The 27,497-nt window shown below is 34.9% G+C and overlaps 1 protein-coding gene across 2 annotated transcripts in view; it reads right to left on the bottom strand.

Annotated features, from left to right (window-relative positions):
* TBC1D15 (TBC1 domain family member 15) overlaps positions 1-27,497 on the bottom strand; it is a 57,384-nt gene that overhangs the window by 18,526 nt on the left and 11,361 nt on the right. Inside the window, exons 2-11 of one of the 2 annotated variants that reach the window (XM_001487961.6) lie at positions 21,445-21,543; positions 20,944-21,018; positions 16,811-16,949; positions 11,827-12,037; positions 5,364-5,466; positions 4,328-4,378; positions 3,837-4,034; positions 2,654-2,782; positions 2,042-2,145; positions 904-998 (exon numbers count right to left, since the gene is read on the bottom strand). In XM_001487961.6, coding sequence (XP_001488011.1) covers positions 904-998; positions 2,042-2,145; positions 2,654-2,782; positions 3,837-4,034; positions 4,328-4,378; positions 5,364-5,466; positions 11,827-12,037; positions 16,811-16,949; positions 20,944-21,018; positions 21,445-21,543 — 1,204 coding nt within the window. 2 annotated transcript variants of the gene reach the window in all.

Genomic DNA, 27,497 nt, shown 5'->3' with positions numbered 1-27,497 from the left:
TAACTTGAGTAGCTAAAAAAAGACTGGCAAGAGATGTTAGCACAGGTGCCAATCTTAAAAAAAAAAAAAATTATACCAAGGCTAAGTCACAAGATACTTAAGAACATTAAAACTGGGCCTTATTAACCAAGCCCTTATTAACCATGTGACCTTGGACAAGTCATTTATGCTCTCAATGCTTCAATTTTCCTATCTGTAAAATGGGGAATATAAACTGAAACTTGTCAGGTAGACATGGACAGGAGGAATTGTGCATTCCTTCGCCAATCTGGCCTTTATCAGAAGAGCCAGAAAACCCAGTAGTCACTATTTGGAAGTTTAAGTCTAATTCCTTTAATGCAAAATTCTATCAAGCATCTCTTTTTTAGAGAATAATTATTCCCAGGTGAATAGTTACTCAATTCTCAAATACTGACAAAAATTTACTATCTATATGGAACTATTTAATTAAAAAAAATGAAAGTATGCATCATTTAGAGAAGGTCTGGAGGGATATTAACCCTAGTTATCTCTGCATGACAGAAAAAAAACTAATCTTTATTTTCTTTTTGCTCATCGATGGTTCCTAATTTTTCTATGATAAACACAAACTTTTTTTGGAATAAGGAAGACAAATTTTTTTTTAACAAATTTAATTAAAGAATAAATAAAGTTAAACACTCTTTTTTAAAATTCACATTTTGGAACTGAAAATAAAATATATCAGTACTCACAAATATATTGACTGAATTCATATTCCTGTTGGAAGAGGACCAACTAAGACATTAAACAATTGAACGTACTCTCCAATTCTGATTTCTCTTTTGAGCCCTAATTCTGTAGCATATATCTCCACTTCTTAAATCTTATCAAGACTTCAACGTAAACCCCTCTTATGCATTTCCAAAATTAAGAAAAAATTACCGATAAGACTTCTATAATCTCTTAACCTTGAATTTCTCTTCTCTTGTTCCTCGCTGACAGATTTCCACTGTAGTTTCATTCTGAAGTATTCATCACTATAGAAAGCAATTTTACATAAAAAAAAGCTATTTGTACTTTATTTTTTTAAAAATTTAATTTTTCTGTAACAATGTATCAAAGCAATTATGATGCTAGTGAGATGCAAGTTTATAAATGACAGTGAAATGTTTAAAGTTATGATAATGAGTGAAAACAAAGGAAAAATAAAGTAACCTTATAAATGTCATAAACTGTGCTTAAACTACTAGAATAATTTAGGTATGATTTTAAGAAAATATTTACCTCAATCCTTAATATCATACCTAAAATTATTCCAGGCATTCAATATTTTAACCACTAACGTTCTGAATAATTACAAATAAAAACCTACAAGGATTTTTTTAAATGTGACATAACAGTTCCATTTTCCAATGAGTTTATTGCAGAAACTTGTCAACGTGAAAATGTCTTAGAAGGAAGAGCAAAATGTGCTGAAAAGAGAAAAGACTGTCCAAGAGTTTGAATATCCACATAATGATTAGAGTGAGCTTTAAATCAAAGGCTAGACTGACGAACTGGGAATAAGACGTGTACCTGGAAAGTTGGTCTGTGTTTCTTCTCAAGTCTGAGAAATTATTTAAAAATAGAAACACTCTTCCAAAAAAGAATGAAAGACTAATTTATGTTCCAAAAGCACAAGGAAAATAATTTAAAGGTGATTAACCTAAATAGTAAATGCACTTCTTATGAGCCATTTTTATAATTTCATAACAAATTGTAAAAATGAATCAAGATGAATGAGATATATTTAAAAATCCATATCTAATTAGTTATTTTTCAGGTATGTAAAACGTTTGTACAAGGGGACTGGAATTTTTTTTAACATATCCACCAACATAATTGTAACGAAGTCCTCCTAATAAGTGTTTCTGGTCTGAAGTAACTACAGTGCTCATAATTTTTAAATTGAAAAGATGAAAATAAAGTTATTTTTCCATACCCTAGTCTATTCCAAACTGTCATCTAGGAACTCTATACTAATTTGTATGGGTCAGTTATGTGAATTTCTTTGATGAACACATAAAAAACCACTACTTACGTTTTTTGTTTTTGTAATTGAGTTCTTTCCTCCTTGGTACTGTCCCAAGGAAAATAACCCAGAAGAAACTTCCATGCTTGCTTTCTCAACGCATGACTAAGTCCCTGAAGAAAACATGCAGGTTAAACACATTGTAAAAAAGAAGGCAATACTTTACGTTCACAAAACTTGCATATAAATTAACAGGAAGACTAATATTAAAGAGTTTTATACATGAAAATAGCTCAATTCCGTGAATACTACCTTGTTTTTGACTTGTAGATTCTGCAGACGTAAGCCGCTGTAGAAAGCTTAAACAATGCAGAGTATACAGTAGACTGTACAGCAGACAGAGGGACCCTTCCTGGCTAAGACAATGACCACTGGGGTGCAAACATGCTTCCCTCACACACCCATAGAACTTCAAGAAGGAAGAGCATCTTTCCCCAGGCTTAATGGCAGCCCTCCATTCAACCCTCAGGGACAGTACAAGCACCTGACTCTGTCCTACAGGGATTTTAAGGCATCATTCATCAAAAAGGAGTTCATTCCCCTACCCCCACAAAAAAAAAGACAAGGGAAAGAAATGTGAATACCAGCAGTTTAAAATACAGTCCATATTAACGTATTTACCCCTCTAAATATCATCTGCTTCACATTGTCTACATTTAAGATTCTTCCTTCAGAATCAATGTTCTTAGTCCATTCTTCCAGGGACACTGGCTCTCTCCTCTGAACAACTGGTCGTTCTCCCAAATCAATCTAAAATAAGAAGATAAGCGATAAGGAGTATACCTTGAATCAGTGAAATGAAATCAAGGTATATAGAAACTAAAACTAAAATACTATTCCTCATACATGAGTTCTAACATTTCTAATATATTCTTTTATTTTCCAACATTTACTTTATGAACTATAATAGTTAGCATCCCATACATTTTCCCTCCTATTAAACACACAAATAACTGGGTGATAAATTCAGAGGTAGGAAAATATTTGCTATTTTGGGTTTCAATTACATAAGTATAGAACATTCAACATGTAAATTCTGTAAGAGACCTTTCAAACTAAATACTATGCTATATTATTAAAAAAGAGAGTATTATTCCATTAACCATATTCTAAAATTAGCTTTTCTTCCAAACTAAAATTTGTAGCTCTCAGAATTGATTCATGGTCCATTAGCTCCACTTGGCATTTTCTACAGTTTTTTATTCAATTAACAGATGTTGGTAATTTAAAAATGCTATTTGCAAGATAAGCCCTTTAATTAAGTACTACAATTTAGATATTTATAATATTCTATGTGCAGCCCAGAATTGCAGTAAATTTAAAATCTTGTTGAGCATATATAAAGATTTGCCACAATTCAGAGCCAAAAGCATGTTACATAGAGAAAAGATTCACACGAGAGTAAGGCCCTAGGGCAGAGTCCCGGTGCCCACTGAGCAAGCATGTACACCAAGGCAGAGCTGCGGCGAGACGCAGGGCTTGCTATCCACTCAACGCTACGCACTCAGTGAAACAGTCTGTTCGTTATTACCAAAAGGTAATCAAAGAAAAGAGATCCAACACTAATAACACAAAGTATAAGTAATAATCGATGAAGAACAAACCAAGAATTTGGTGGCAGGACAAGCCTTAGTTGTTAGATATATTATTTAGCCAACAAAAAAATAAAGAAAAAAAAATGGAAAGGATTATGAGTAACAGGTAGCTATAATCAAAATTGAGTTTCTATAGCATTTGGTACATGTTTAAAATATGCTTCTCCTGTTAAAATAGAAAAGCTATATCAACATAAATCTCCACTCACTCTTGTGATGACTTCAAATCCTGGTTCTTCTTGTTGATTTATCTTTAACCCTGGAATAGCATCACTAAGAAAATCTGCCATTTCTGAAGGTGGTCGTTGATGTGTAGAGGGATCGCTGCCTCTCAAACTATCAAAAATGTAGTTTGTGACTTTGGAAAATCCTACCATAGTTGCTGTGTAAGGATCCTTTTTAATTTTCTATGTAGTAGGAAGAAAAAAATTAGCATTATTAATTCAAATAAAGAATAAAAATAACTATATTGGGCAAAGTTTTTTAAAGTGGGGGAAATCAGAACTAAGAGCGTTCTAAGATTATCGTAAAATTTTATTTTTTTCTGGGGAAAAAATTTTAATTTTCTAAGCCAATCTTTTCGTTTGGCTAAAACAGTATATTAACTGGCAAGTTACTACTACTGATTGAATTGCAAATAAACAAATGATTTGCAGGCGTCATTCAATCTGCATACATCAGAAATATATGCAGTGCTTACTTGCCACGGGTGAATGGCCCACAACAGCTTTCTTCTGTCTAGCAGTCCTACCTTCACAAAAAAAAAATATTTCTTGAAGTGTGCAGTACCACACTAGTCTAACACAAAATATTTAACAGCTAATTTTAAAAGCTCACAATATTTAAATACCAGCTGACATTTTAATCTAATTATATGACTAGTAAATCATGCCGAAAAGAGTAATTTGTTCTGTACAGTGCCATCCTGGGAAACAGCAAAAGGTTTTTCTACTGCTAGGGTTACTTCTAAATCTCAAACTGTGTGCTTATTCAAATTTAGCAAATAGTTACTTCTCAAAGGTCTATCTTTAAAACAATTATTTTCACAATAAGAAAAACTGTTCCTTCACTTTTTAATTTAATCAGTGTTTAGCTCTCTTGTCCTCCTTCCTAAAAAGTTTCCTCCTTATTTTGTTAATCTTCAGAACGAAGAAGAAAGCACCTGGGACAGAGTAAGGACTCAAACATTAGTTGAATGAAAGAATAGATAACCATTTCATTAGTTTACATAGAAATCTGAGTGTAAAATAAATTAAATTTATTCCTACCTTTGTTAAGTGCACATTTTTAGCCAAATGCAAGAAGAATACACTCAAATACTTTAAGGGGAATTAGGTTATCACAACCTCAAATGAATCAACTTCAATGGAAAATAAAAATTCAATCCAGATTTTTGACTAAGTTTATCATTAATGAATCCAAAGTGGCTTGCCCACTGACCTTTCACCTAATCAATGAAAGCTATGATGATAAAAATTTACTGATGTCCAATTTCAGTATTATGATAAAGGGAAAAACTGCCGTAAGAGTAAGAACGAGGGCAGCTTCTGAGTCTTACCAATACTAACGAAACACACTATTTCTATAAAATTACAGAGAATCATCCCATAAAGTTTACACACACAGAGACACTTGCCTCATTCTGTATAATCTCTGAGAAAGTTAGAGGTAGGAGGTATATACAATAATGGAGTCAGATTAACAGATTAATACAAGATAGATTTTATGACACATACTTGTATTAAACCATATGCTGGCTCATCAAGAAGATTTTCAAAAGACTGTGAAAGACTCTTACTCTGACAATTCACAAGAAGTGTTCTTTTATCCTGTGGAGATCTGTAATTTTAAAAAAAGAGACCTGTAGAAAATACTAGCACACTGCACCAATCACTTCCTGAATAATTACTAACGCATGGTTACTTTTCCTTAATAACAACAAAAACCTTGAAAGTCCATTTCTAGAACTGTTTCTCATTAATACAAAATTAGCACGTACTTAGTATCTTAAACAAGTTCCAAAACTACATGAACATGAAATACTAAACTAACAAATAAAAAGGGGTTGAAGTATATTTTTATTCTAGGTAAAGCCAAGAAGACTAAGCTTTAATGAACCCAAATTGTTGTTTTAAGAATTATAACACAAAAATGTTATAAATATATCTGCCTTTATTATCATAAAAATTAAGGTCAAACCCACTTTAGAATTCATCAGTATTTTATGTATAATATTTTCACTATAGAAAAATGTCCAGTTTGAAATGGTTTCCAACTTCATTCCACAGCTTGGTAGTATTGCAACATAACATGTTAAAAATACAAGATACTATAGATTTATTTGTTAAAGATCATTAATTCTGCTAACCGTAATTATAAACACACGTGCACGTATTACCAAGATTCTAAGGACAGGTCAGGTAACAGCATGTTTTCAGTTCTTCCCCTATTAAGCTCCGGAAATAAGTTTTTCTCTCCTTTTCTTAACAACCAGAAAATAAATAAAATGCTTTCCCAATTGACATCTATCTAATTTCAAGTAATCAGATGAATTATTCAGTCTTTTTTCTACTCAGTAAGTTTTATAACTTAGTAAGTCAGTCTTTAAAATCTACTTTTCTGTGTTTAAAATAAAAATTAAATGTGTTATTTTGCTGCTATCTACATCTAGTTTATTATAAATGTTTGAGATAAGAACTTTAATAATGGTTATCTCTTCTTAATTCTAACATACAGGATGCAGCAGCAATGCCAAGGAGGATATGAAATCCAAAACAGGATCTTACTCTTACATAGTCAGAAAGAGCGCTTGATCTTCAGAAACAATAGCCTAATAAGCTCCTTGGCTTTTTACAAGGAGCTGAGGGTGAGTCATCTGAACTAGGAAAAATATAATAACTTTTAAAATGTTCAATTTTCATTAAACACTATTTTTCTGAACACTTTCAGGGTCATGCTTAATATGAAGAACCATAGGTTCTCATAAGGCGTTCTTTTAATGATAGGTCAACTCTTAAATGTAGCACCAGAAAAAGAAAATATAGGAACATATTTTTTCCTAGCACAGTGCTGCTGGCACTGCAGTTATTATTTTGTTTCTAATAATAAAATAAGTCAAATTATTTCTTTAAAATCCAAATAACAAATGGTCATGAAAGTCAAAACACTGGCTATGCATGTAGAAGCAGGACAGACGTGCAGCCCCAGATCTGCAGCGCAGTCATGGAACTGGAGGGGGAAAGAAGCAATGAGTGCCCAAGCAATAAGCAACCACTGATCCTTTTTTAAAAAGGAAGAATTTCACTTTTTATTCCCAATGCTCTGTGATGAGGGGCTGGGGGAAGCTGTAAGAAGAGGAGAGATACAAAAACATACAACTGAGTGGCCCCTACAGAAATCCACAAAACATTTTAAAAGTACATCAGTCAAAGGACAAGTAGTACACTGCTAAGCAGCTGTAGAGTTCACCAAAAGGAGGGCCGGCATTCCGGAATATTGTTAACAGTTCCACCTGCCAGGCTAACACATTGATTTAATCCAGGAAGATTAAATATTATGGATTTATAAATACTGTATTTAGGTATTCTGGGAATGTTATGGATTCTGACAATTTGATCTCTCATGACAACATTATTCAAGACTTTCAAACTCCCTGCAGCAGTAAGATAGAACTTTTAACAATGCTAACATCAGCAATTCTATTAGAGCCTACTAAAGGGCTTCAAGAAAACCATAGTCCAGTATCACAACTATAGCAGCATATCTACTGAAAATTCACAAGTACTTTCCAGGCTTTAGAGTGAGCTCTCCCAAAGACCTCAGAATAACTTCAGAAATTATAACATTTGAAGAATGTTTATGCACTGAGATGTAGCAATAACTACTTTATATTGCTACTGAGAATGACCAATATGGAAAGCTTAAAAAATAAATAAAAATATTACTGCTAAGAATATCAATCAAAAAAGGCTAAGAAAAAATAAAAAGGTACAGAATATTTACAATAAAACTATATATATAATTTATTCCAAGTTTTATAATTTATATTTATATGGCTCACACATGATGGAGTAAAAACTGGAGATCTTCAGGAATTTTCATTTCTTTGGGCTTTAGCTTAATCGGGAATTTCATGTATTTGGATTATTACTAATGAACACAAAGAACAAGGGCCTTTAATATCTCCCTAAGAATCTGATAACGGGAGATACCTTATAGAAATTTGGGACATTTTTTACACTGGTGACTGTTTATTTGGAGTATCTACATTCTACCACTTGGACTCAACATATAATCTCTAGTGAGCTATATGACACAATGTAATTGGGCATAATTTATAATGAGAAAGAGAATGAGGCGTGCTTATTTTCAGCCTAGGGTACAGATGGGGCCTTAGAGATAAAATATTTGAGGTACTATTCTTACAAATTTCAGACTACATTCAGGGGGCAAAGAGTATACCCCATTAGGGGTGTAGCTTTTGAAGGACTCATTTTTAGACAGCTATCTCTGCCCCCAAGAACAGCCACATCCCTGGTTGACCAGAAACTTAATAAAAGCCCAATGGGAAGAGAGAAGAGAACAAAGTGTAGGGAGGTAAGTCTCCTCAGCTAGGTTTTTCTCTTGACCAGGTCATTAAAGGTTGCAATTAATCATTTTATGCTGGGGCCAGCCCCATGGCCTAGCAGTAAACTTTGCAGGCTCCACTTTGGTGGCCTAGGGTTTGCTGGTTCAGATCCTGGGCATGGACCTACATACCGCTCACCAAACCATGCTGTGGCAGTATTCCACATGGAGGAACTAGAATGACTTGCAACTAAGATATACAACTAGGTTCTGGGGCTCTGGGGAGGGAAAAGAAAGAAACAGAGGAAGACTGGCAACAGATATTAGCTCAGGGCCAATCTTCCTCAGCATAAAAAAAGCATACCTTTAAGAAAAAAATCACTTATGTTCATATCCTGTCACATTTTATCCTCCGCTTAGTTAATCTCTCATCCTCTCTCAGAGCTTTGATTACTACTGACATACAAAAAACTTGCATTTTATCCTTTTATATGCTCTCATAGTGCTATCTCTCTCTTACTCAGAGCACTTATCATAGCTGAAAATTTATTTATATAAGCAATGTTTGTCTCTCCCAAAACAGTACAAACTCCTTTCTCTTTCCAGCACTTAGCACTGTGTCTAGGATACAGCAGGTGCTCAAAAAAAAAAAAAAAAAACTTGTTGAATGAGAAAAAAAAAATACATGGAGGAACACCATTCCCATGGCTTCATGTTTCCAAATGGAAATACATACTTCTACTAAAGAAACTCTCCTTTTTCACAAGGACATATTTGATTGCTGAGATCAGGAAAGAGCAAGGTGCATGCTAGGCATAACCCCTTCTAGGCTCTCTCTTTCTCTTGGATCTGCCTGCCAACAGAGAAGATGGTTTCTAGTCTGCTCTCATTCACATTATACTGGTCTGTCCTCACTAGACCTGTGATTATCCAAAAGTGATGATAACTGGGTGAATTCAAAATTAATTTGGAATGAATTACTTGTAGAATTAATAAATACCATGCCATTTATTCCTTTAACTAAGATTTACTGCTCAAATATTATGTACCAGGCACTGTGGCTAGGAACGTAGGAGAAAAGGTAAATAAGATAGATGTAACCCCTACCTTTTTGGGCTTATATTCTAGAGTAGTACATGAATGAAGAAAATAGACAATAGTATCTTATTCTGTTAAGGGCCATGAAGGAAGCAAACAAGGGAAAGAGACAGCAAAAAAGAATGGAGGTGGAAATCTACATTAATCAGGAGAGGAGAGCATCCAGAAAAGCCCCTCTGAGGAAGTGACATCAAAACTGAGACCTCAGGGATCAGAAAGGGAGAAGCAAAGAAATAGCAGACATATGGGACCCTAAGACAAGAAAGAGTTTAGGGCATTTCAGGAACTGAAAGACAATCATGTGCCTAGAATACAGAAGAGAATGGCATGAGATGAGGTTTAAGAGAGAAACAGAGCTAAGACAGGGCAGGCTCTCACTGACCACAGTGAGAAGTTTGGATTTTACTTAATGTTGCACCAAAATTCTTCTTCTTCAAGTTAAATCCCCACATCCTTCTAATGTTTTTCATGATACCATTTTGATCCCTTGCATCAAAAGATGACACCAGTCATCTTTTCCATGTAGTATAGTCTAACACATTTAAAATGCAGTGCTTAAAACTAAGCCTAGGGGCCGGCCCTGTGGCCAAGTGGTTAAGTTCACAGGCTCCGCTTCAGCAGCCCAGGGTTCAGATCCTGGGCGCGGACATGGCACCGCTCATCAGGCCACGTTGAGGCGGTATCCCACATGCCACAAGTGTAAGGATCCACAACTAAAAATACACAACTATGTACTGGGGGGCTTTGGGGAGAAAAAGGAAAAATAAAATCTTTTAAAAAAAAAGCTCTGCACGGTCTCAGCAGCCGGCGTCCTGCAGTGACCTCCAGAAAAAAACCCCAAAACTGGCCTAGTTCTCCAAAGTACTATCTTACCAGTAAAGAACAGAGAGGGAAGACCACTTCATCCTAGAGTCTGTGATTTAATCAACAATCTCAGACCACAGGAGCTCTTCTGTGACAGCTACATCGCAACACTGCTTGATACTTGAGCTTGCTATGGTGCTAAAACCTCCATGTCTTTCGTATCTGCTATTCAACAGCCAAACCTTCTACCCCAATCATGACGCTGCGCCTCCTGAAATCTATTTAACCCCCTGAGTGGTAGCCTATTCACAGCTTCTCACTTCAAGATCCAAGACCCACGTACCACCAACCAGCCTGACTTTCTTATGGTTCCTGGTACTGATCAGCATGCCTAGTGCCAGCCAGAGGTGGTCAACATGGTAGGTGGGAGAATTTCACGGCAGAAAACAAGTCAGTCAAAATCCTTCAACTTCTGGATCACTCGTAGCTTTATATAATTAAATTTAGGTGTGATGTTACCCTATCATAAAGTGAGGACGTTATTAATGAAGTTAACAATCATCCCGATAGTTCCCCAAGCTAAAAATCTCAACTTCTCCCTTCTTCTCACCTCCACACAGCCAATCAGTCACAAACTGTAACCCTAAATATTTCCCCCAATACTTCCACTTTTCCTGTCACTCTCCTAGTTCACACCACGCCAATCTTTTCTAGATGACTCAAACAACCTGCTAACACGATTTACAAGATCCTTCACACTCTGGCCTTTACTCAGCTCTTCGATCTCATCTTTAAATCTGGCACCCTCTCTTCCTCCACTATGCAGACCTGTGATAGTGAACTACTCTGTGATGTGATTATACCATGTTCTGTATTCTTCCCTCTATCTAAAACATCTCTCCCTCTAAATTTATCCTTCCCTTTCATGCTAATGTTCACTTATTTGTCAGGTCTCAACTTAGATTTTACTTTCTCCAGAAAGTCTTCCCTGACAGCTCCCCACCCCAGTCTGAAGGAGATAATCTTCTTCTCTTCCTGGGAGCTCCCAAAGCAGCTTGTACTTTCTTCATCTTAGTTCTTGAGTTTTATTGCCATTTACTGGTCAACATCCTTCACAAGACCATAAACTCTCAGATACATAGGAACATGCCTGTTTTGTTCACTACTAAACATCAAGCATAGCGCTCAGAACATAATATATACCCAAAATCTATCTGTTGAGAGTGAAAGAAAGAGTATGTGTTTCCCATCATACAGGTAAATAGACATCAGACATAAGATTTCTGGAAAACGAGAAAGCTCTCTCTTCCACAATTAAAATAATTTTATGAAGGGTTTAGACTTGCCTGACGTAAATTTGCAACATTACAAAGAAAACTCTGTATTTAACAGAAACTACATAATAAAAGGTAAATTCAGTAAATATATAATCTATAAGTTACTGATGCATCATCATTCATTTAAATGTGGATAAAAAAGATTGGACCATTCTTTAAAACAGTAATAAGGTGATAAGTTGCAGATCAAAATTACTAAAATGAAAATTTTATTCAGTTATTCATCCAAAGCACACAACTATGTACCGGGGAAAAAATATGTACCAGAAAAAAATAGCTGCTTGTGCCCCGATATGCATATAATCACTGATACCCTATGACAAGTGAAAACAGTGTGCCTTGGGACCAATACAACAATCCAATTTCAAGAAGTAGAAACTAATTTGATACTTACTCACACAACACCACATATTTTTCAAGAGAGTCAATCAGTAGTTTGCTATCTCCTTGATGAAAGTGCAGAGCAGGGAGAACGACGTCATCCTTTAGACAAAACACCAAATATGACCAGCCCATACCCTCTTTGTTTTGCTTGACTGATTTCAGGTCTGTCAAACTGAAGAGGAATGACCATTTGCTTTTCCCATTTCTATGACTTGGAGCATCTTAAAAACAAGAAAGTAGGGCAAAATATTTTTGTTCACCTTTTTAAAAAGCACTGACAATGGTCTTCATGACTGCCTAACAAATTTGTTGAACCTAAGGAATGACTATAGCATTCATATTACTATGGCTTCCACCTATATTAGAAATGGCAACACGTGTTTTCTTAAAAGAATCGTTTTTAAAATATTATCCACTGCATACAAACTGAAAAATGTTTTCCTTATTTAAAATACAAGCTTTGCCCGCAAATCACAACAGCTTTGGAAGCAGGCAGGCTAGATTCAAATTGCAACACCATCATCTTACTAACTGAATGGTCTGGGGCAAACCATTGAATTTCCCTGAGCCTCAGTTTCTTCATCTGTAAAACAGAGATAATTATACTTACCTCTCAATGTTATTCTAAGAATTAAAAGAGAGAACACTTTTCAACTAAAAGAGAGAACACTTTTCAACTAACTAGTATAGTACTAGGTATAGAGCAAATAATAAATGTTAATCTTTTCCAAATACAAATGGCACGATGCTATTTAAAAGAGTTTAAAAAAAACAAAAAGAAACCCTTTATTTCCTCATTTCCTTTTGCAATTAATTTTACTAGACTACACTGAGTGAAGGTAAGTATACTGGTATAAAAAATCACATTGGGGGGCTGGCCCCGTGGCCGAGTGGTTAAGTTCGCGTGCTCCGCTGCAGGCGGCCCAGTGTTTCGTTGGTTCAAATCCTGGGCGCGGACATGGCACTCATCAAACCATGCTGAGGCGGCGTCCCACATGCCACAACTAGAAGGACCCACAACGAAGAATATACAACTATGTACCGGGGGGCTTTGGGGAGAAAAAGGAAAAAATAAAATCTTTAAAAAAAAAAAATAACAACATTGGAATGAATATACGGACATTGTATTTGCAAAAACCCAAAGAATAGGGAGAAACTGAGAATGAAAAGATAACTAAATTGGGAATGCTTCAAAGAGAATGAATACATTCACTCTTCCTGCTAAACCAACCTTCTAAATTAAGATCTCTGTTCAAAACAAATCATAGTTATGTAAAATAAAGCATTTTCTGAGTTTGTGGGCTGTTTACAGAAGCTTAAAACCCTAGGTTTGTGAACAACATCATAATTGATAAGAAGCAACTTAAAGATTGTCTATTTAAGCGAAAATTTAAAGAACAAAGGAAAAATGTTCTTTCTTCTCACTAATAATTATAATTAATTTCTAATGTTAAAATGCCATTTTATTTTAACACAGACATAAGTACATCACGTCTCTGAAATTTTAAAAACCCTTTCTCTAAGCTTATTTCCTCAAAAGTGTCATACTATCCTGTTATTCAAGATCTTCATTAATTCCATCCCTTACTATCAATTCTGCAAAGATAAACTACATCGAAGATATCTGCTTATAAAACTTGATCAAAGGGTAGATCAGTTGGTGTTGACCTGCATGTATATCACATTCCTACATAGTCAGGAATACTCTAGCCCCATTACTTCCAACAAGATCTCCTAAAGTGACACAGAAATCTACAACTTACAGACACCTCTACTCGCAAGGAGTACGGACACCATCATTATTTCACGGACACTTTAACAAGTATCATTTCAAAGAAGTCCAGAAAGCCTAAAGTAACGTATCTATACAGTGACCTGCCTAGCTTCTACACCAGTTCAGATGGTGAACTCATATCTAAGGCTGGTACTAGATTAAGGGCCATGTGGTAACTTGACTACTATAGATTATGTTTCATGGCATTTATATTATAGAGCTCATAACACCACTACAAGCTAATATCAACGTGAGAACAATTCTAGAATTCCAATGTCTTCATGAATTATTTATGTATAAATGTACTTGGACTATCTAGAAAGGATACATACTCCTAGATTATCTGCAAAGACCAAAAACATTTTCACAGCAAAACAGCGATAAAAAACTAGATATAGACAATTTTTTATTAAATTCTTAAACAAAAAGCATTTAATCCAAACTAATGTGAGAAAATCATACGGAGAATATTAAATAACACATGCAGGCTACATGAATTATCAGGAGTTTGTACAAATTCAAAAGTAAAAATTTTCATAGGCTTTTTCCCTTGTTAATGGAAGAGACACACATTACACACTAAATACAATAGAAAATACCTCACACATTTCCTCACTTAAAGCTCTGATAAACAATGAGAGAAATATTACAAGATAATTCTAGAAGTCCCTTTACAAGACTATAAAGCTTCATGAGAAAAGGAACTTTGTTTTGTTCAAAGCTATATCCCCAGTGCCTAGAGGAGTGACCAGCACACAACAGGTACTCAAAGAAGTATGGAATAAATGAATAACCTAGTACCAAGTCAACATAAAAGTAATCTGCAATGTAGTCTACCCCCAACAGCTAATCAGAAGTAGAAATGGTTACAAAGGAAAATAGAATCCAAGAATCAATTCAAAATTTCCTTCTTTTTCCTTAAAGACAGGCAATTAGTTCTGATGAACTTACTAGGTTACCAAATACATGTAAAAAATATCTCCAACACACTGACATGGGAAAACTGAACCCAACAGCAGAAGCGCAAAACAAAACAGTTCAATAAGTCTTCCTGTCTTATTAACATCAAGGACTTGACGCTTTCTTTGAATAGGTCTCCAGAATATGATGGCAGTCTGTTGTTCTGGGAAGACATGTTTCCAAAACATTTGCTCTGGTATATAAAAACAAAGACTTAGCAATAGAAACTCTTTAGAAACACAAACTTAAGTTAGTCTTTGATAGTCAATTTTTTTAAAGGTCTATCCCAAGCTTCCTTTGTGAATCACAAACAAAAGTAAAAAGTAAAAAATATCAACGTTACAATAAACAAACTAAATAAATAAAAATTTTATTTGAAAAAAGCGCTAACAGTACAAAAGATGTTTCGTAATGGCATAATTTTGAATTCTGAAACATTGAGCTTAGAAAATGTCTCCTTTAGGAAGGAGTTTCAATGAAAAATAAACAGCTGAGATAGACAGTCCGGGATGAGATGGGATGGAATGGAACAGAGCGCACTGCACTTCATAACTCCTTGTTCTGTTAGACATGTGCATGTGTACGCCTACTGGGCTATACTGTTCAATGTATTCTTACTGCTGTGCACAATTATAACATTTTTAAAATACTGAATGGAAAAAAAAAGAAAATGTCTCCTTAACTTTTAATAATTGCTAATAAAGGCTCTTTACGTTACAAGTCACAATGCACAGCCAAGCCACGTAGGCAGTATTTACATCTGTCATTTTTTGCTAAGCTACACAGAGGTTCTCAACTCTGCTCATTAAAATCACCAATAGGACTTTTGAAAACTCCAAATGCCCAGGTCCGCCTCCAGAGTCCGATTTACTTTGCTGGATGAAACGCAGGCATTGGTATTGTTTAAAAAAGCCTAGTATCCCCAGGTGATTTCAATGTGCAGCTAAAGGTGAAAACCACTAATCTAAAAAGATCTTTATTGTCAGATAATGCTTTTCTCTTACATATGTAATGCTTCTTTCTTTTATGAAATTCTAAAAAATCACTCATTGATTCACTTTTGCTCATTCCTATAGTCTTTCTTCTTCATTTTCAAAGATTTAACAATATTGGGCAACAAGAAACAAAAAACAGCAATTCACATAAACAAATCCTTCAGATCTAGAGAACTTAAAAATTGCTCACACACCAAATATACTAAATCCTATGGTTCTATCTTTTACACTTTGCATTGTTCTGGTAAGAAACTTCCCTTTCAGTACAAAGGGAATGCCAAAAAAAAAGAGAGAGAAAGAGACAAACACACACACATGCACGAGCTGATTATTATCAAAAGCTTGTGAATTACTATTTACTTCTTAACAGTTACGAATGTTTCCAAGAATGATAAGGTACAAAGCATGACTACTGTATATGAGAATGATTCCCCAGGCCATACACAAAAATCAATTTTACTCAGTAACAATGCTAAATAAACATAGCAATACATATTCCAGTAAATTCTGACCAGCCTTTTTGAGTCTGGTAAACGTGGATAAACCCTACATTCAGACCAAAATCATTACAAGATAAAATATCCTTTTAATTGTAAAACACAAAAGAATCAATTGGGAAAAAATCATTTTAACTTATACAAGTGTTTAATATTTTTAAGAGATCACAACTAGGCTGGCCACATCATAGACTGGGTAGTTAAATCATATTTGGGGTAGTATACATGTCCTGTCAGGCCGTTAGCTTGGCTCTTTTTTATTATCTACATGTAGATAATCACCACATAAGAAACACAGATTTAAATATATATATAAAATATATAAAGGAGAATAGTCACTAAACATATATAAAAGAGAGACTGCAATGAGCTGAGGATCCAGGTAAAAACTGAAATTAGAGCAGTATGGTTTAGTGGTATACTCTATCTCCCCCTGGTGCTTTAGGATGAAATAACACGATTTATTTTTTATTCTACTAGTTTAACAAAAATGTGCATGAGAGACAGTCAAAGCAATAGAAAACTTCCATTTTCTACCATTAATAACTACAAAACAGAAGTCTTTTTAAAGCCTTTTTTCATAAAGTCACAACCAAAAAACAACAAAGAGAGATGAAGAGAGAATATAAGTAAAATATGAGAATTACACATACTAAAGCATCAAATCATTCTTCTTCTGACAAAGGAACGTTAAAGAATTTTCTTTGCACTTTTGTTTATATTATAGTGTAGTAAATAAGTTTCAGATTTCAAAGATTTAACTCATACCTCCATTGGTATGTGGTTTCTTTTTAAATGAAACTGTATTAACCATGTCCCACTCTGCTTCATAACTGTTCAGATGTTCCGATCCTCGATGAGCTCTTTCTTTTGGGGCCTGGGTCCATTCTACAACTGAACTGGAATCCTAAAATAATCATAATATATAAAATATTTAGGAACTAAAACTAGAATTTAATTTCAATTAATAATATCTTCTCAGTGTCTATATAAATTAAGTGTCTAGGTTGTGGGAGACATCACTGATGGGAAAACCACACACTTTTTCCTATCCTTTTCTCCCTTGCTCATCTTTACCAAAAAGAGAGGAAAAGCTTGCCCAGATTCTCTAACAGTTAGGATTGACTGCCCATGAAATACAAGCAGAAGTCAACTGCAAGGCTTCTGCAAATGCTTTTGCTTTCCTAATAAAAGCCACATCCCTTTTCCCCCTTTCCTGCTTTGAATGCAGCTGTGTTGCCTAAAAATATGGCAGTCACCTTATAACCACAACAGAAAAAGCAAGAGAACCACTCCAAATAGCTCCAAACCCCCAGACTTCTGGTTATCTGAGGAAGACACCAATGGTGGCTACTTATTTAAGTCACCACTGGTTGCATATTTCTCTTAATCACAATTAGCTAAAAGCTACAGATAACAGATCTACATGTACAGTTCTATAAGATTTTCTATTTTAAAAGAGAATAAACCCAAAAGTCGAAAATGAATTAATAATTTTACTAAATCAAAAAGTTTAACTTCTGTGCAACAAAATACATCACACATAAGTTAAAGATAAGCAAGACTGGGTGGAAACATTTCCAAACTATATGGCAGATGACAGAAAAATAACCAGAATACAAAAACAACTCCTACCAATTTATTTAGAGATCCAATATCGAAACAGAAAAATAAGCATATGGTATGAACAAACAAGTCAAAGAAGAAATACAAAGAAACAAACATCTAGGAAGATGTCCAACTTCAAAAAAAATCGAAGAATCAGGAACAGTCAAAGAAAAGCAAGTTAAACTGAATTTCAATTTTTTTGCCCCATTCAATTAAAAATCAAAAAATGAGAGTGTGAGGCAATGCTATTGATGACACTGTTGATGACAGTGCTAATTAGTACTGACTCCAAAAGGGCAATACAGCCATATTTATTAAAACCTAAAACATACCTGTGTTTGACCACAGTAACTCTCTTGTCATCACCTACCCTAGAGAAATACTCACAGCTGTATACAAAAAGGCATATACAGGAATTTTCACTGCAGCACTGTTTGTAAAAGTGAAAAACTGGAAATCTAATATCCATCAATGAATGAATGAGTAAATAAATTAGGAGAAGCCAATGAAATACTAAGCACTAGTTTAAAGACTGATATATGTTAACATGTATATATGTCCAATAGCGAATAGCAAATAAAGCTGCAAAACAATGTGTGTAGTGTAACAACTACATGGCAGTATATGCAACTAGAACACAGAGAAAACTGGGTCTAGACAGATGTGAAATGTGTACAGATAAATCTGGGAAGATAGACACTAAACAGGGACAGATAAGGAACAGGATTCTAGTAAAGCAGGACTTCAACTTTCTAGTATTTGAAGTTTTACAACAAGAATGTATTCATGTATTGCTAGTGTAATTCTCTTAAAAAAGGGTAAAAGGAAAACTTGTAGGACTAGGAAGATATTATAAAGGGACAAGAAAAATTAAGAAATAAGAAACAGAAACTGACTGAAAAATAGAGGGGAACTGGAATGAATGAAATTAGAAAGTAGAGTTGATTTCTCTTCTGGGTCCTTCCTCAAATATCATTTCTCAGAGAGGCCTCCTTGTTTCCCCAATTTAAAAAATACAACCCTTAACATCATCACTACCAATTCTACCATCAATGGGGGGAAAGCTAAGAAACATCTACAAGAACACCACTCCACATAAAGGCTTGGAGTTGGTAGATGTGGTACTTCTGGAAATCAGGATAAAGGTCAAGCTGGAAAGAAGACTACTACCAAAAGTCCAAAAGGCTGGAGGTTTACTCATTAGAGAAACAAGATTATCTCTGAATTCAGGGAAACCAAGCACACCGAGCAAAGGGATAATATGCTGAAAACCGGAGAATTATTTGAAAGTCCATCTATGGAATGAGTTGGCAAGACTCTCAGCTCTCTTCCTCCACTCAGTTCCCAGAATACTGGAATCCAGGCTTACCTTTTCCAGGCAAGAATGTGCAGATTCTTCTCTGGCAAATGAGTAGCCCAAGAGAAAACACCTACATTTCAACATCAGGTATCATGTTTCCCCAAGGAAACAACCTACCCAGGTCACCTTGAGTGCCTACTATTACCAAGCCTACCCATACCTAGACAGAGTATAATCACTTTTTGTGTCTGCTGTTAAATATGAGCACCACACTACAAAGACCACCGAACACCAAAGGAAAGCGTCTATACAAAAGACAAAGTCTGAACAAAACAAAAAAAGTCAATTAGAGGAAGTGGGTTATACAGAGATAAAAACATCTAAAAACTTTCATTAAATGCCTCAGAATAAGGAAGGATATTACATCTATGAAGACCAAGACGCTATTTTTAAAAAGGATGGAAGGGGGCACTCCAACAAGATGTCTTAGAAATTAAAAATACAGTAAACATGAAAAAGGTAATAAAAGAACTGGAAGATAAAACTGAAGAAATTTCCTGTAAAATAGTACACACACCCAAGTCAAAGAATTAGAAAACAGGAAAGAAAGTATTAAGAAATTACAGGACCAGTCCAGAGGTCTAAAGAGTTCCAGAAAGAAAATATAAAATGGAAACGAAGAAGAAATCATCACTAAAATAATTCAAGAACGTTTCCTAAGGAACACAAATTTCCATATTATAAGCCCATTAAATACCCAGCAAAACAGATAAAAAAGACCATAAAGGCACATTACCAGGACATCTAGAGCACCAGAATCAAAGAGGAAGTCCTAAAAGCTTCCAAAGAGGAAAACAACATAGAAAAGATCAGGAATTAGAATGCAATAGACTAAACATCAGTAATGGAAACCAAACCTGGGATAATTTTTAAAAAATACGTGGCGAAATTTATTTTCAAACTGTAATTCTATACCAGCCAAGCCATCAATTCAGAATAAGGACAGAAAGTCTAAAAATAGAAATGTTTTTGCTCCCATTTACCCTTTTTCTCAGGAAGCCCTGGAGCTGTCTCAAAACAAGGAAGTAAACCAAAACAGAAGACAACATAGGATACAGGAAACAGGAATTCAAATATGGGAAAGAGGCAAAAAGAACCCCTAGGATAATTAATGCACAGCAAACCAAGAGAGCAACCAATTACTAAGAATGAGCTTGTAGGAAGGCTCTGGGAAAGACGTCTCTAAGAAATCAGAAGATCATCTATGTGTTTAAATACATTAAGAAGAAATGTAGACAACTGAGCCAGAGTTTCAAGGTGAATTAGAGATAAGACAAAGGGAAATCTCTACCTTCCGTAGTGCAAAGTCAACACATGATATAAATGTTAAACAGAGTTATCATATAACCCAACGATTCCACTCCTAGGTTTTCAAGAGAAAAACATATGTCCACACAGAAACTTGTATAAGAATGTTCATAGCAGCATTATTTATATCAGCCTAAAAGTTAAAGCAATCCAAATGTCCATCAACTGATTAATGAATAAATAAAAACGTGGTATACATCCATAAACGTAATATTATTCAGCAAACAAAAAAGAAAAAAGTAGTGATAGGTGTTATAACATGGATGAACCTTGAAAACGATAGGCTAAGTGAAAGCAGCCAGTCACAAATGGAATCTATGATTCCATTTAGATGCAACGTCTACAACAGGCAAATCCTCAGAGATAGAAAGTAGATTAGCAGTTGCAAGGGGCTGGGGTTAAGTGGGAATGGAGGAGACTACTAAAAGGTACAGTCTCTTTTTTAGGAGTGTTGAAAATGTTCTCAAATTAGATACTGGTGATGGTTGCACACTCTGTAAATATACTAAAACCACTGAATCATACACTTTAAAAGGGTGAGTTTTATCGTATATGAAATATATCTCAATAAAGCTGTTATTTAAAAAATGGCATTTCTTTAGTCATACTTTATTTTCTTAAATACCTTTCCAGCATAGAGAATACTAGAAGAATCTAATGCATCATCCAATGGTCTCCAGTCCACTATTACTTCAGCATCCTAGAGAAAGAAATTATAAACTATATTTACTATTCAGCAATATCTTACATTCTTAGTTACGTATTTTTAAATCCCTGAATCCAAAGTGAAATTTTTAACCTCTTAAATATTGGCAGTTTACATATGCAATATCATATATAAACCACTATTTGACAACCAATGTTACGTAGATTTTTAAATTCTGCTTACTTTTCATTATAAAAAAGTTCTATTACTGCAACTTTTACTTAAGTTTGTAAATATTCCATGCCATTTTACTGGTTTATCTAAAGTATTTTATTTCTATCATTTCCATGTTAAATTTACAACTACTGCTCAACCACCTAATTTTATTTTACACACAAAATTCAAACTTGCTGATAATACCCCAAAGATGAACCACTACCATAAACAATTATTAAATAAAATCATTTACCAGAAACATACCTTTTCTAAAACACGCAATATTCCTGAAATCAAGCTGTCTTGGTCATTGGTCTTTCCACAAGATGAGTGAATATAAACACCTTCCTGTTCATATATAATCTGGAACAGTAAAAATAAGATTAATCAAACCACTTTTATTCAGTACTATTTCAACATTTGTTAAAAAAATTAAGAGATGTTTTCCTATAAAGTCTGAACCAAGCTTCTAATTATTTCATATATAAAGGTATTATTTAAAAAGTACTACTCAGACTTAAGAGCACTTCAAACAAAGATAAACTGGAAAGGAAGTTTACTTAGCTATGCATGAAAGTTCATTGGTTCAGCAATAATCACAATCTTGACCTTCTCCAAAAACAAAGATATCAGGGCTAACTGCCATGTGTCTCAATATGCAAATGTCACTTAAAATAAATTTTTAACAAATGCTAAGCAAATACTGGGTTCAAACTGAAAACATTCAAGAATAAGAAGAGATGAAATACAATGAGGAACTAATGCTTTATTGTTTAATGAATAAACAAAAATGTGGTATATATCCATAAAGGCAATTTGTTATTCAGCAAAAAACAAAAAAGAAACAAAGCTCTGATAGGTGCTACAATGTGGATGAACTACTCCCATAACAGCACATTTTTTACTGTAAGATCATTTTGGTGTGTTTTTGTAGAACATGGCATAAAAATTCAGGAAAAAATACGGGAATTTTAAAGAGTAATGATGAGGACTTTTAGAAATGACTAGTTTAAACTAGCTCAAGCACACAAATATTTACAAATATGAGTGCTCCTATATGTCAAAGCATGTAAAAGACTATAGATATATTAATATGATTAAGACATGATTCCTGAACACTGTCCTATGGGAATATTGGAGAGACGTAGGTTAACTCCTGAGTAAACTAAAACATTTAAAGTTAAGCCTTATTTTCTTAAGCATAATGTTATAAATTAAGAGAGCCATTTCAAACCATTAAAAAAATTCTTTTCATTATGAAAATAACTAAAAGGGAGATAAAAATAGTCACTTCTAGACCTCAGTAATTTTGACATATGCAAATTTGGAATCGAGCGTACTTTCTATTTATGTAGACCTTTTATTAATACAATCACATCACTATTCAGAAGAGCATGGGGACCAACAACGCAAGACAAACACCACCAAAGCCTATCATGATCACCCCCTAGTGATGAATGTAAATGGACATGCATCCTCTTGTTTTCAGCTAACATTTATGGAACACTTTTGCATCAGGTCCTCCACATGTCATAACCCTGGACCACAGGTTCTATAACTATATCCCACTACATCATTATGATGAGGAGGCTATTTGTGTGAATGAGGAAACTGAAAGGGAGGTTAAATAACTTGTCTGAGGGTGATGACACAAACAGCGAAGGGTGGCTAGGAGTGGTGTGGAGACTGAAACCCAGGCAGTGTGACACCAGAAAACTGTGTTCTTAGCCACTACACTACAACGCTCCCACATTACTTTCACTGCCTCTCCCGTGTTATATTAACCACTTGTGGTATGGACTTACATCATTTCTCATCTCTTACAGGAAAGTCTTTCTAGTACTCAAGATCACCAGAGAAGTTCTGATCTCAAAACCCCAAGGTAGCCTTCAACAAAATAGTTGTTAAGCAACAGACAAGCATTACGCCAAAGGCAAAGATGGAGATTAGTAACAGTTGGGGAGTGGTGGGAGACAATTTTATACGGTTTGTATAGAGATGAAAACTTTTCAAGCATGCAGATTCATTCACACAGGTACACAAAGATATGCATAAGAATATTCACAATAGTATTATTTATAATATCAAAGGGGGTGAGGGAGGGAGGAAAGGAAAGGTATGAATCTAAATGTCTACAAAGAAAGAAATGATCTAATAAATACTGGGATATTCATTCTTGGGGAATATTATTCAGGAGTTAAGAAAGGATGAGGGAAATTAGAGGGACAGATAGACAGACATGGAAAAAACTGCCAATTATATAAAGTATGACTACATAACTTTTCAAAAGTTTTTCTATACCTGTATAAAACACATAGAACAAGTTCTGGAAGGACACATTTTAAGCTGTTAACAGAGGTTACTTCTGGAAGAGAGAATGGAATAGGGAAAGGTTGAAAGAGGAATTGTAATTTTTATGTTAAAGCCGCTAACTTATTTCAATATTTCAAAGTTAAACTACAGCTATACATTGCTTTAGTAATTACAAAAATAATTTTAATGAGTAAAGTGAAAAAAAGGAGTTCCAGAAGTATAAACTATAACTTCTCAGGACTTTAGTTTATCAATTTGTAAAAGAGGAAGTTGAACTACATAATTATATCTGAGGCCACAAAATGGAAGTATGAAAAGGTTATAAAAAAGAAATCCTTTAAAATCTCAAGCTTTTGTGCAAACAGATCATAGACATATCCAGAAACCACACTTTAGCATATTTTCAGCAAGACTCAGCTAGTAGAATAATCAAGAACTTCCTAGTTCTCAGAGCAGAAAAAGGGACACTTACTTGCCAAGAAAAGCTTGGCATCATTAACAACGTAATCCAAGGCTCTGTGACACTATTAACACTAAAGAGATTTTGACACTTTAACGAAGTGAACCCCAAAGAATCAAATGCAGCACTTTCCCTACCAAAGCATTTCAGGCGACTCTTTCTTTCCTATACATATGTTGGTCAAGTGCTGCCTACTCTCTTTTTCATTTAAGAAAAAGCTGACTTTCCTAAGTAGTTTAGCTATGTAATTTCCTAAATAATTCAGTAATTTACTAAAAATTATTAAAGTACCAGCCACCTTACAAAAAAGTCAAAGATGCACTCATGCTGAGTTCTTTCTGTGTTAACTCTTCAGCACTTTTTGAGGAACAAATTACCTGACCAAAAACTCAAAATTCCGAACCCAGACTTGTAACGTCTTTAGAAAGCAGCCATGTTCAGCTTTCTGACTTGAAGGGTGTGATGTTAATATAAATTAATAATTCTGCCAGAAATGGCACATAGAATAAAACTAATAAATTCACCATTATGTGCTACTAAACCTTAAAAACAACACTAGTTGCATCAGTATATAATTTACTTCAAATGTAAAATAACGGTAACAGTTTTAACTGAATAGCACTTGGTTTTCAAAGCACTCTGATCTCATTTAATCCTCACAACCAAACTGAATGAGTCAGAATAGATCTTATTATCTCCATCTCCATTTTACAGAATAAACTAATACAAAGAGGGGCCGGCGTGGGGGCGCAGCGGTTAAGTGCACACATTCGGCTTCAAGGGCCCGGGGTTCACCGGTTCAGATCCCGGGTGCAGACATGGCACCGCTGGGCACACCATGCTGGGGCAGGCGCCCCACATATAAAGTAGAAGAAGACGGGCATGGATGTTAGCTCAGGGCCAGTCTTCCTCAGTGAAAAGAGGAGGATTGGCAGCAGTTAGCTCAGGGCTAATCTTCCAAAAAGTACAACAAAGAGTTGTTCAGTGACTTTGTTCAAGACCACAGGCATATCAAATGAACAAGTGGATTTCAGATTTCCTGACACCTTCATCCATTAAATCTCAACTACTATTCCCTCAAGAAACTACCAGAAAAATTCCACATGGCTTCCCTAGAGGAAAGCAGTTTCTGAAATTGCTTAGATGTAGAAAATAATGCTGCTTCAGGACTAAAACCAATTTAAATGTCTTTAATTTATAAATCAATGTAGCAGCTAATTAACAATTTGGACTTTAAACAAAAATCCTTAATTTCTCTCCCATCTGAACTCCTAAACATTCCACACAAGAAGCTTAGTCTCTTTTCTATCATTTTGATTTGAATCAGTCATTTTAATGTTATAGCTCTTCACTGTATTTTTTTAAGGGAATTTTTTTTTGCTTACAGCATACGTCTGTCCATCACCCCAGTTTCTGAGTACCTATGTATAATGAAATACAATTCTACAGGTATTAACTACTCAAAATAGTTCAACATACAAAAACAGAAGACCGATTAAAAATTGGATCTTATACAATAGCATGAAGACACTTCTTCATTGGACTCTACAGTGAATTGATTCCTGAGGAATATCATTCTGCCGTAGGATATTCTGCTTCCTATGTTTATCAATGGTAATCATTAACATTTGCGACACTACCTCCAAGTTTGTTTGATATGAAAAATTACTTTGCTACAGGGAACAACTATGATATTAGAACTTTCATGGGAGATAATACTTTATAAAACAGGCTTCCAATTTCTTTACTCTGGTTTTACTCATGATCTCTAATGTAAAATAAAAAGAAAGGTTCAAATGTTATTATTGGCCACATAATATCTCTACTATGTATTACTTTACAAAGCATTTCTACATTATCACATTTGATCTTCACAACTCAATTAGATATATGTTATCATTCCCACTTTGTAATTGAGAAAAAAGGCAAGGAAGTTACGTGACTTGATCAAGGTTCTCTCTGGGGTGGAGACTCAGAGGTCTGCTCTGACAAGTTTTGTCTGTCCAAAAAGTACATAATGAAAAAGGCAATCAACTTAAGGCTCAGCACCCATGCTCAGCACCCATGGACACTGACAAAATGGTTCCAGGATCCTATGTGCTAGTATTTCAACCTGAGGGAGTAACCAGTGACCAGTGCCATGAACATGAATAGGCTCTCTATGCTACAGGAAGAAAGAAAAGGCATCAGCGATGCCTCTGCTTCTTTCTACTACCTAAGACGGGAGGGAAGATGAAGAGTTCACAGGCACAACAGGAAAAGAATATACAGGTCAGGAAACAGGACAAGAAAAAATTATATTCCAAGGAGGTGAAAAGCAATGAAAACTGATGTCAGGAAGCTGGCAAGTGGAAAGCTAAGAGAAGAAAAAGACTGAGACAAAAGTCTGCACTACTCGAGATGCACAACATGTCTGAGACTCCTTCTACAGAGAACCCACACTCTAAGTTATCAGCAGCAAGCATCCCAAATAGCAAGACAACGTGTAGGCAGTAAAGACTTCCCACGATTACTACCTTAGGGATACAGAGGCATCGAACGTAAAAATAAAACAGCCTAATCACTTCCCTAGCATATGTATTTGAGACAGTACTAAAAGTCTATGTCAGATTCTCCACGTCTAACAACTCACTAATTTGTGATATTTTATAAGGGAACAAATTATATGGTAAAAATATATCTGAAATACATGTCTAATGGCGATATAAATGGTGTTTTCATTTCATCTTTCAGTTCATTTGGCAGAGAAAGCTGAGTATGAAAACTAAGTATGAAAGGTGAGTATAAAACAGGATACATAGCTGTTGTCAAAATCAGGATTTGGGTGGTTTGGGATGTTTTGTTTTGTCTTTTTGGACCATTATTCCTGTACAGTCCAATCTTTCAAAATCCAGAGGTAATGTGTTTGATAAGAAGAACCCAAATTGAAATGTGAAGAGAATGAACAAACTACCCAAAGAAAAATAAGATATCAAATATCATAAAAGACAAAGGTGCAACTGATTGAGAAAAACAAAACTGGAGGAAGTACCCAGTACTAAGTAGAGGACAAACGAGGACTTTAAAAAGAAAACATGACACAACAGCAATGTTCAAAAAATACCAGTAATAATAAAAACAATGCAAGAAACTAAGTACTACAGAAGTTAGCAGGGTGGTTACTTAGGGACGAAGGGTGCATGGAAGGCCTTCTGGAGTGGCTACAAAGGTCGGTCTCTCGAACCGAGTGGTGGTTAGAAAGATGTCTGCCTTATGACTCATTAAGTTATACGAGTGTGATTTTCTGCATATAAGTTTTCTTTTACAACCAAAATGCTAAAAATTACTGGTGATAAACACAAAATGTAAAGTTTTAAATTGAATTTAAACCAAATCTCAAGAGTACTAGAGGGATATTGTCAGGTGGAAATCATGACATGAATTCAACAATGGAAGAACACACCTTGAGAAAAAGAAAGGGAAGAGGGACAGATCAAGCAGATTTGAGGGAGGAACACCACCTACCACTAAGTGTACCCGCAAAAAAAAGGGAGGGAATGCTATT

This window comes from Equus caballus, chromosome 28 (genome assembly GCF_041296265.1).
Source record: "Equus caballus isolate H_3958 breed thoroughbred chromosome 28, TB-T2T, whole genome shotgun sequence".
Classification (NCBI taxonomy): domain Eukaryota; kingdom Metazoa; phylum Chordata; class Mammalia; order Perissodactyla; family Equidae; genus Equus; species Equus caballus.
Note: the sequence above shows the minus strand (reverse complement) of the source record. Positions and strands in the feature narration are given on the sequence as shown.